Raw genomic sequence first — 11,520 nt, 5'->3', positions numbered from 1 at the left:
AAGTTATAAAATAATCGATATGCACTATTTAAGTATAATTTTTTCCTTTAAATTAAAAATTTCTGCATGAAATTTAATGTGTGCATGACATTGGTGATGAGTAGCGTACAAATTTTGATTACTTTTTTTACATAATATATTTTTACAAAATATTGTTACACAATATTTGAATATATTTTTATAGAGGGGTAATTTTACAAAGACAGTACCACTATAATAAACACTATTATTGTTATAGGTAGAATGTCATTATGGAGAAGTAAAATTATGATATGAAAAAATTATTTTAGAGAAAAATTAGATCGATATAGTGAAATATTTTTATAACGTGGTAACGTTATAAAAATATCTCATTATATTCTACTGGCAATGTAAATTATTCAATTAGATACAATATAAATTTAGTTACAAATATAATCTTGAGATATCAATCTTATCTCATCCAATTTGAAATAATTCCTACATCCTATTGAAGTAAATTAATAAAATAAATTATAATCCTAATTTAATCTACTTATAAAACAACCCCAAAATTACTATATAATTGTTGAAAAGAGAAGAACAAGCAGCTGGTATAAACACAATATAAATATAATTCCAAATTTACTATTGAGATATTAATCTTATCTCATGCCATTTGAAATAATTCCTACCCCCAATTTAAGTAAATTAACAAAAAAAATTATATTTAAATTATAATCCTAATTTGGTCTTGCTTATCAGACAACCCCAAAATTTTGGTATATATTAATGGTTCAACAGAGAAGAAACCAACAGCTAATATTTCAGCTCGGGCTAAAAAAAAACAAAAAAAAACCCTAGAGTACTACAAAATTCTTCAATTTTGCTTTGTTTTCAATCACCTGAAATCGGCCATGGGTTCTGGTAAATACTACAAAATTCTTATCAAAATTCAATAATTTTTGGGTTAATTTTCGATTATATAACTTTGATGCAATTTTTGTGAATTTATTGTGTATATATGTTGCAGATGCGGATATGGAGGATTACGGATTCGAGTACTCGGACGAAGAGCAGGAGGAACAAGACGTTGATATAGAGAATCAATACTACTACTCCAAAGGTATATTAATTACTCCTTGCGCCCCAATTTATGTTGCACCCTGTGTGGTTGCACCGTGTATTTTGTTGTTGTTGTTGTTGCTTTTAAATATCTTGAATTATGAATTATTGTGATTTATAGTGCTTTTTAAGTAGTTTTCAAATATGAATTTAATTTTAACAAACTTAAAAAGATTCTGTGTCTGAATTCACGGTCAAAATTAAATTATTTATTTTCTTGTACTAAATATTCACGCGTCTTGCTTCAGTGAAGCGAGACCTCGTTGCTTTTTTCCTCTTCTCGCTTTCCAAAACATTGGTCGTGCGTTGGATGGTGAAACCATTATTGGAGTGCCGGTCCGTGCTAGAAATGGTCGAGCACTCAACTGTCGAGGATGACGGATGTGGAGTGTCGTGGTTTGTTATGATCCTATTGCAAGGTGTGGGACTTGAGTCCCACATCAGTTAAATGGAGAGCTGATGTGGGGGACTCTCCCGCCTCAATAGCTAGCTTTTGGGATGTGGTTATCCCTTGGTTGTATCAATGTATTTGATTATTCTCAATGAAAATCACCATATCATTCTGCATTCTGAGTTACACCTCTGGTTGTGTTTCTTTTCTTCATGATTTGCATCTTATATTTTTCGGTATTGCTCGCTAGAGATGTTCTCTCTATTTGTATTGATCCTCTTGTGTTCACTATAGCTCCCTCTTTATTTGAAAACATCACTAGAGGGAGTAATATTCTGCAAATGTAATGCATAGGTTTGGTTGAAGCTGACCCCAAAGGAGCTCTTGAGGGTTTTGCTGAAGTAGTCCAGATGGAACCTGATAAGGCAGAGTGGTAAGGAGTTGAAAGTATAAATTTGCAGTCTTCAGCGCTTTTATAAAAGTTTATTGCTTGTGTAGCTTTTGTGACTATTAATATGACCTGAAAGTCGCAATCACTTACCCTATCCCACTAGCCTCTCTTTCTTCTATCCACTGTCTTTCTCATTTCTTATGTGTATGTGACTTTACAAATTTCAAATCACTGATGAAGATGGAGTCTCTTTGTTTTATTTTTGAACTGGTCTTTTTCTTTTTTCCATGTTTTGGCATATGGTTTTTTATCCTCCTCTCTGAATTGGAATTACAAATTTCCTTATTTGCCTTTATCCAGAATTTGTAGTTTTAGTTAAAGTTTGTAATGCTAAAAGGTTGGTTATAGTTCACACATCCAAAGTCATGTAAACCTCTTATCCAGGTCTCATGCTTTATGCTTTCAACTAATGAACTAATGAGTTTCCTAAAGCTTTTAAGAATTTTAGAGCTACAATTTGCTGTTGTGTTGCTTTATCAACTATCATCATCTCCAGGGGATTTAAAGCTTTAAAACAAACTGTTAAGCTTTACTATAAGCTAGGGAAGTACAAGGAAATGATGGATGCTTACAGAGAAATGCTTACCTACATAAAATCAGCAGTGACACGGAACTATAGTGAGAAGTGTATAAACAGTATCATGGATTTTGTTTCTGGATCGGCTAGTCAGAACTTCAGCCTTCTGCAAGAGTTTTACCAGACAACACTGAAAGCCCTCGAAGAGGCTAAGAATGAGGTTAGGATATATTCCTTTGTGACATATAGGAGTCTGTTTGTAGGTTTATCTCGAAGTTCATGTGTCTTTCGCTAAGGTCTCACGATCCCCTCTTTCTTAGAGGTTATGGTTCAAGACAAATCTAAAGCTTTGCAAGATTTGGTTTGACATAAGGGAATATGGAAGAATGAGCAAGGTATCTTGCTTGCTCAAATTAGCATCTTTTGCTGCTATTTTGCTATGGTTTTCATGAACTTAACTTGACAAACAACCTTGTCAGATTCTGAAAGAGCTCCACAAATCTTGTAAAAAAGATAATGGCACTGATGATGAAAAGAAAGGAACACAATTGTTGGAGGTATATGCAATTGAGATTCAAATGTACACAGACACAAAAAACAACAAAAAACTGAAGGTATGTTTACACCTTTTCTTCACATTTATTTGATACTATACTCTCTTTTAAGTAGTGTTGGGTGTCATTTTGGCCTTTTTTTTTTGCCTTCAGTTTTATCAATTCAGATGTTAATTTCTGTTACTTCTATACGTCTAAGTTTCTTCTTGGTTTTTTGTTGTCTCTTTTATTTGTATAACATGTTATTCCTAGAAGCTCACGCTTGTTGGAAACAAAAGCACCACACACAAGTTAAGAGTACATTTTTAAGGTAGTGATTGAGACTCTTTGGAAGATTCTAGTCTCACATAGTTTTCTTTGATTCTTCTTTCTTTTCCTGAAAATGGTGAGAATCTATTAAATTCCTCCAATAGTAAGAGGTTGTTTCCAACCGTGACCTTCTGATTACATGACATCAACTCTCATCGTGGCGCCAATACTTCCATTAAGACAAATAATTATACATAATAATGAAACTATGTTGTACTAAAAGGAGAGTAGTTTTGCCATGACAAAAACTTTTAAAAATCCAAACATTTCTGCTCCTTTTAGGTGCCGGCTTTGGAGAAATATCTTGGGAGGTCGGAGGACTTTGATGGTAACATAACTTTCAAGGTGGTGGGTGGTGGGAATAGGGTTTATTCTTGGGGACGCAGGTGGTGTGGGGTTGTAACACCTTGAGAGAAGTCTTCAAGATTGGTAATTGCACACTTGTTTGACATGCTCAACAAACAAACTCCATCCGTAGAAATTCGAGATTCTTGCGAGAATGTGGATAACCTTCTACGACATTGTTGGTTTACTTAAAGGTTATGGTGGGTGATTTAGATATGGTTTGGACCATGGACGATGGAGGGCACGTTTTCAGTTGGGCTTTTAGAATATGTAAGAGAAAACTCAAGGCATGAGACCTTGCTTATGAGATTCCCATTTGTGTGGATGAATGAATGGATGTCCATTGTAGAGAACAATTTATTTTGTAGGTTTCTTCTTTTTTTTTTTTTTTTGGTATACTACTTGTATACATGAGTTTTCCCCTTGTATTATTGAAATTATGCCTTGATTTAAAAAAAATAACAAATGACAATCTTTGGAGAAAGTTAACAGGCAACGTAATAGCATAGGCTATTCATTAGGTTGAGTACAAACATTGAACGCAAAACATGGCAACATGATTGATTTCATCACTGAGATGAATATTACCACAATTGTCGTGATTCCAAAATATGAAATCTAAACAATGCTTTGCTTGAGATGGTGTTGCAGGAAGACAGGACATGATAAAATCCTTTTAATGAAGTTAGTCTTTACCCTACTTCATTATTCTTTCAGTTTAAGTTTTCACTAAATAAAGTATACTTATATAGTCTTTATTTATTATTTAATTTATTTGGCGGATCGCCACATTTATGTAATTTCTTTTTATATACAGGTGGATAATCAAGTTGGTATAGATTCACCAGAATAATATAGTAGAACTAGAATCGGGAAAAGTTGTTCTAACAATGCAAAAGTTCAAATACAGTGTAACACATGTATATATCCTGAAAGTGTATTTCTAAAAAATGTCCGATAAGGTTTAATACTCCTAACTTCGAAACAACAACTCACAACTTCTCTAAGGTCTTAAATTTTAGGTTTTGACGTTAGGAGGTTTAAGCCCCATCTGACTTTCATTTTCGTAGATGCACTTTTGATATATATACATGCTACATTGTATTTGGATTTTGTAGTGTTACGACGACCTTTCACAATTCTAGTGATATATATTATTTTAGTGAATTAGTAGCAACTTGATTTTCCACTTGCACGTATAAAAAAATTAAGTATGAGGATCTGATAAACGACCCCTTAGAGTTCATGTTGAGACTTTAATCTTTTGCCATTTGCTGGAATACTGTGTACGTTTTATTTCTTAAACCCCTTTAAATTAGGAGTCTTATTACAACAAATAGAAAGCTTAATCCTTGTGAAGCTAGGAAACATAAAACTTTATACTAGAATAATAAATAAAACTACTTAAAATATAAATAAATACTTAAGTATTTATATATATTTTAAGTAGCTTTATTTATTATTCTAGGCTGCAGTTTTATGTTGCCTAGTTTAAGCTTTCTATTTGCTGAAATAAGACTCCTAATTTAAAGGGGATTTGAGGAATAAAACATAACACAGTATTTTAGCAAATGGCAAGAGATTGGAGTCTCGCCATTGAACTCTAAGGGGTCGTTTGGTAGAGTGTATTAGAAAACTAATGCATGTATTAGTTTAATGTGTATTACTAATACCTTGTTTGGTATACTTTTGCACCCTATGTATAACTAATGCAAGCATTAGTTATACACTCTTTTGTGTATTACTAATACCTCAAAATCTATGGTGTTAGCAATGCAATGGATCCAATACATGCATTAACATGATTAAAGAAACTATTATCCCTCAAAAAAAATTTCACATTCTTTCTAACATATATATGGAGGATATTTTTGTAAAAACAAAAATTTTTTTTTGAAGAAATTATTCAATTCATATTATTTTTAATACATCAAACCAAACACTGCATAAGAAAAACACAAACATAACTAATGCAAGCATAGCTAACACAAACATTACTATTACAAGCATTACTAACACACCGTATTTTGCATTATTCTTATACACTCTACTAAACGACTCCTAAGGGATCGTTTGGTGTGAGGTATAAGTAATCCAAGGGATAAGTTATCCCGAGATAAAATAAAAGATCACTTAAATTCCTTGTTTGGTTGGAGGGATTAATCCATGGTGGGTTAACTTATCCCACCATTTTTCCCATAGTGATGGGATAACTTATCCCATATACATGATGGGATAAGTTATCTCGAGTAATCGCAGGATAACTAATCCTGGGATAACAATTTCCCAACCAAACGACCCCTAAGTGGTCATTTGGTTTAGGGGTCGTTTGGTTGGGAATAAGTCATCCTGTGTTAATTAAATTAATTCCGGGATTAATTATCTTACCATATATATGAGATAACTTATCCCATCACTAAGACGTAAATGGTGGGATAAATAATTCCTTGACTAACTAATACGTCTAACCAAACATGAAAAAAGTTAATCCTAAAATAATAAATAAAGCTACTTAAAATATAAATAAATACTTAATTAATTGACTTCTAGACATTCATAGCTTCCACGCATCCACAACACATTTAAGCAATAGAACTTTTTATCCAATGTGTTGTTGATGCCTAGAAGTCAATTAGTTAAGTATTTATTATATTTTAAGTAGTTTTATTTATTATTCTAGATTAGAGTGTCATGTTTCCTAGTTTCATAAGCTTTCTATTTTCTGTAATAAAACTCCTAATTTAAATGGGGTTTAGAGGAATAAAACGTGCACAGTATTTTCACAAATGGCAAGAGATTGGAGTCTTGCCAGTGAACTTTAAGAGGTCATTGGTTGGGAACAAGTTATCCCGGGATAATTCATTTCGGGATTGGTTATCCCACGATATGTATGGGATAACTTATCCCATCACTATGGGGTCGTTTGGTTGGAAACAAGTTATCCCGGGATAATTAATTTTGGAATTAGTTATTCCACCATATGAATGGGATATTATCCCATCACTATAGCATAAATGGTGGGATAAATAATCCCTTGACTATGTGGGAATACATTGGGTATGTTGTTGTAAGTAATCCATTGACTAACTAATACTTCCAGCCAAACATGTGATAAAATAATCCTACATTTTATTCCGGGACTATTATAACTTATACGTCACACCAAACCACCCCTAAGGCATAAATGGTGGAATAAATAATCCCTTGTCTAACTAATACCTCCAACAAAACATGAAAAAAAAAAATCCTAGAATAATAAATAAAGCTACCTAAAATATAAACAAATACTTAATTAATTGACTTCTAGGCATCCATAGCTTCCACGCATCCACAACACATTTAAGCAATAGTAGAACTTTCTGATATTTATTCTTGCATTAACATCTTGAAAACATCTATGCCGTAGTATTACATCTCAAAGGTGTACTTCGTTTAGAACTTGCTTGACATGTCATTATAGTATATGTTGCTTGGTGTTTGGCTCCTCCAAAATGCCACCACATCATATTGGATCCTCAAAAATGCACAACTTTTGGCGGATCTGACGTGCATTTGTCGTTTTCTTTTTGGAGGTTCTAAGCAGCATAGCATGAAATGATAAGCTGCTGTTCTCAATCCCTAATTCATGATAAATATAATTCAGGAACTTTACAACAAAGCACTTTCAGTCAAGTCCGCAATTCCTCATCCAAGAATAATGGGAATTGTTCGTGAATGCGGAGGTAAAATGCATATGGCAGAGAGAACATGGGCCGAGGCAGCTACAGACTTCTTTGAAGCTTTCAAGAACTATGATGAAGCTGGGAATCATAGGCGTATCCAGTGTCTTAAGTAGGTGAGCAGTTCATCATGTGTGTGCTTCATATGTGTGGGTTGTGTGTGCGTTTATTTGCTTCCTTTGGTATTTCCACTTTCTTCTTGCTAAGGATACAAGTAGTTTGTTTTGAAATAATGATAATTTAACAAAAATAACTGTACTTCGATTGAAGCAATAGCAAAGTTTATTCAATAGGTTCTTGTCAAAAATCAAAAGGAAGTTTTAAACTGACCATTAACTACGTGTTCAAGCGTCTGAGACTCTAGTTTGCACTTAAATCACTAACAATTACTTTTATAGTGTGCTGGACCTGGAGTTTATGGCTTTGTAAACGGAATGTTTTACCGTATGTTTTAGAAACTTGTATCATTGTTGTTGAACCACTTCTCACATTTCTTGCCACTATGTTTGGTGCAACAAAGGGGAGAGGAGTGCATTAGCGGAAGGGGAAATCACTGATCTTACTTTCACTGTGATGTTTTAACATTGACCTCTGGTAGTTTGCTAAACATGGGACAACAAACAACTACTAAGCCTCAATTCCAAGCTAGTTGGGCTTGGTCATATGAATTTTCACTGTCCATTTTTCTCCAATTAGACCCATCTTTTGTGAACATAAATAAATTTGGTCTCTAACCTTTGAAGGTATCCTCATTTTCTACTGACATACAAATACCCAACAATATTATTTTTACTCCTTGCAAATATTGAACTAATCTAAGTGTGAACAAGACTAAGTGCTAATCTCAGCTTACACTATTTCCTACATGGATCTTTTCTCTTCCATTGTTCTCTGGTTGGAAAGGTTGTAGACCTCTACTTCTTTTTTATTTCCTAACCAAGTGAAGGAAATAGTTTTCACCACTCACCTTTACTCTCTTCCCTACCATTCTTATCATCAAGCCAACCAAAAGAGTGTCAAATGTTTCCATTCCTTTGCACCTCAAGATTGTAGCTTCTTATTCTGAATTGGCAGTGTACCTCATGATGTTGATTTTGTGAAATATGTAGCAGTTCACGCAGAGGATATGTATGTGATCTAAATAGAGGCTGTAGACTTCCAGTACATCTGGGGATATGAACATCTATGTACCAAATTGAGCTATTGGAACTCTTTTCTATATTTAATTGTGATGTAATACTATGCCTTCATTAGGGTGTGACATTGGGGATCATAACTATCTAATGATGCCTCAATCAATATCAAAATCATTTATTTAAAGACATAAAGACATTAGATAGTACTTTAGCACAAGAATTTAAGTAAATTAATGAACTCAGTGCAAGCATGCAATTGTACATGACACTTTTAGATAGTAGTTTACTACTAGAATTTAAGGAAGTTCATTAAAAAATTCAATGGAACATGCAAACGAACACAACATTTAGTTTATGTCAGGAGTATCTGTCCACTCTGACACGTTTAGATAGTAGTTTAGTACTAGAATTTAAGGAAGTTCATTAATGAGTTCAATGCAACATGCTAATGCACACAACATTTAGTTATGTCAAGGACATCTGGCCACTATTTGGAGAAAATTGACTACTGTTCTGTCAAGTACCAATTTCTGGTACTTCCTTTAGTGTGCCTTTTTAATGGTTGAATAAAGACTGAATAAAGCTATGGTGAAAATAAGACATGCTTTCTAGCATGGAGGGATGATTACATTTTAATCTGATTCATTATATATTGCTTGGCCACTGGTATAGGTGATAGGGCGTGAGACAAATTTTCTGTTTCTCTTGGTAAGGGGTGCATTATTGGCTTCATAAATTGGAGGTCGTGAAGGTGAAGGTGGCAGATTTCGCGTTTTCATGTAGGCCAGTCCAAGTGTTGAAGTTGCCAAACACTTTACTGCGAAGTTGCTTTTGTGGAGAGGAGGTGCTGTTTAATATGGTGTGAAACATATTATGGTGTTAGAGTTTGAGGTTATGCTGCATTTGGGGCATTGTTCTTAATTTGAAGGCTCTTTTTGAGTCCTCGTTTAACGTTTCCATGTTCAGAGCCTGTGTTCTCTACTTGTTATGTGGTGTGTGTGTGAAATAATCAATGTGACGGCATGCTTTTGGTCACTAAAACCAGATTTCTGCACTCTTTTGTGTGGTTTCTTCCAACTTTTACACTTCAAATCCATTTCTTGATGTATGTCAAGTTGTGGTTCTCTCTACATTTCGCCGAAGGGATGCTTTGCATGTGTAGGAACCTTAGTTTTGTTACTTGCACGTAAATGTAGTTTAAGTTGTTGCATGTCAATTGCTGTAATTTGGTACTAGGTGATTGTTACGAGCATTCACCTTCCATTAGAGGATTGTATGTGTATTCCATTTCTATCTTGACCATTGCAAACTCTGCTTTTCTTAATGTTGCATTATGTTTGGTTCCTTTGACTTAACAGGTACTTGGTCCTGGCGAATATGCTGATGGAATCTGAAGTTAACCCTTTTGATGGCCAAGAAGCTAAACCGTAAGTACACTCAGAAGTTTTTGTCTGCAAGATTCAACATCAGCAATTTGTTATTCTTATGCCTGGACTAGAGCTGCATTGAGTCTGTACATGATTGTTTATACTTTTCAGTTACAAAAATGACCCTGAGATATTGGCAATGACAAACCTTATCGCAGCATATCAACGAAATGAGATCTTGGAGTTTGAGAAAATTCTTAAGGTACAGCCATTCTGTAAATTTCAATATTTTACATGGTGGTCCTAAAGTTTGTAGTTAGTTTCTTCTTTATCATTTTGAACGTTCTTTTCTCGAAATCTTAAACAGAGTAATAGACGGACAATAATGGATGATCCCTTCATTCGGAATTACATTGAAGATCTTTTAAGGAAGGTCAGAACCCAGGTTTTATTGAAGCTCATCAAGCCTTACACAAGAATCCGGATTCCTTTCATATCCAAGGTGAGTCAGTCTTTCTTTCTTGGGAATCTTACAGCTTTTCCCCTTTCATTTTTTTTCTGTGATTGACCATTATCTCCTATTCTCCCTGTGTATTCATTGCCACTTCACGTTTCTTAATTCTAATTTGAGGGGGGCAGAGAGTGAGTGGATCAAATTTATCAGCTCACACTACTTTATAAGATAACATGGTCATATTTGGAAGATACATGCATACTTGCTACAGTTTCCTTGAGAGTGATAAAAAAAACAATGAACACTCATTACAACGGTGAAACAACCCACCCGATGTAATCCCATTAGGGGGTTCTGGAGAGGGTTGTATGCAGCCTTATCCCCCCACCCCACCCCACCCCACCCCACCCCTTGTGAAGGTAGAAGGCTGTCTCCCATGGACCCTCAGCCCAATGTCAACTCTTATAAAACATGGTCAAGTGGACACTCATTGTTTATCACAAAATTCTGTTAGTAACTTGATAAAATGCAATGCACTCCTAGTTAGTATTCTCATGTTACTTTACGTACAGGAGCTGAATGTTCCGGAAAAAGATGTTGAGGACTTGTTGGTTTCACTTATCTTGGATAACCGGATTGATGGTCACATTGATCAAGTTAACGGACTGCTAGAGTGTGGCGACAGGTGAACTAATATCCTCGACCGGCCATTGCTTTTGCTTAACGCTACCTAATATTATGTACTAACTTTGTTACATGACATTTTTGTGCGCTCAGATCAAAAGGGATGAAGAAGTACACTGCTATAGATAAATGGAACACACAACTAAGGTCTCTCTACCAAACCGTTGGCAACAAAGTGTGTTGAGGTTTATGTAAACCTACGCTTGTTTCATTAGTTTTAGTTTTGCACATTTGTTTCTAGTAGTAATTTCTGTCTGCCTTGTACATTTTGCTCTTTATTTCCAAGGATAAACTAAATTTGGTTGAAAAAGTTTGCAAGTGGAGTCTAAGCTTTGAAGTTCTCTCTCTATGCGGGTGTGGGATGGGTCGAAATAATCTGTCTATAAACTAATGCAGAAATAAACTAAAATTAATATTTTTCTCGTAAATTTAACTTTATGTATTTTTACCTAAAGTTATATGATATTTAAAACTGTATATAGTGCCACAAATTAATAGTTTTATGATATT

At 34.4% G+C, this 11,520-nt stretch overlaps 1 protein-coding gene across 1 annotated transcript; it reads left to right on the top strand.

Moving 5' to 3' along the window:
• Positions 1 to 710: 710 nt before the first annotated feature.
• LOC107875488 (COP9 signalosome complex subunit 2) lies at positions 711 to 11,320 on the top strand. The gene is made up of 12 exons (XM_016722228.2): positions 711 to 885; positions 992 to 1,084; positions 1,829 to 1,907; positions 2,422 to 2,662; positions 2,763 to 2,837; positions 2,922 to 3,056; positions 7,294 to 7,481; positions 9,864 to 9,932; positions 10,044 to 10,134; positions 10,240 to 10,374; positions 10,899 to 11,011; positions 11,104 to 11,320. Exons 1-12 carry the CDS (start codon positions 876 to 878, stop codon positions 11,192 to 11,194), a joined length of 1,320 nt encoding a protein of 439 aa, XP_016577714.2. The 5' UTR covers positions 711 to 875; the 3' UTR covers positions 11,195 to 11,320.
• The last annotated feature ends 200 nt before the right edge of the window (positions 11,321 to 11,520 follow it).

This window comes from Capsicum annuum, chromosome 1 (assembly GCF_002878395.1).
Source record: "Capsicum annuum cultivar UCD-10X-F1 chromosome 1, UCD10Xv1.1, whole genome shotgun sequence".
Lineage (NCBI taxonomy): Eukaryota > Viridiplantae > Streptophyta > Magnoliopsida > Solanales > Solanaceae > Capsicum > Capsicum annuum.
The sequence above is the reverse complement of the archived record's forward strand: the minus strand, read 5'-3'. Positions and strand labels throughout refer to the sequence as shown.

Excerpts from the sequence above, each read along its gene's own strand:
- LOC107875488 (XM_016722228.2), top strand. Across the intron at positions 1,908-2,421 it reads GAACCTGATAAGGCAGAGTG|GGGATTTAAAGCTTTAAAAC; the intron begins GTAAGGAGTTGA and ends CATCATCTCCAG. Across the intron at positions 10,135-10,239 it reads AGTTTGAGAAAATTCTTAAG|AGTAATAGACGGACAATAAT; the intron begins GTACAGCCATTC and ends AATCTTAAACAG.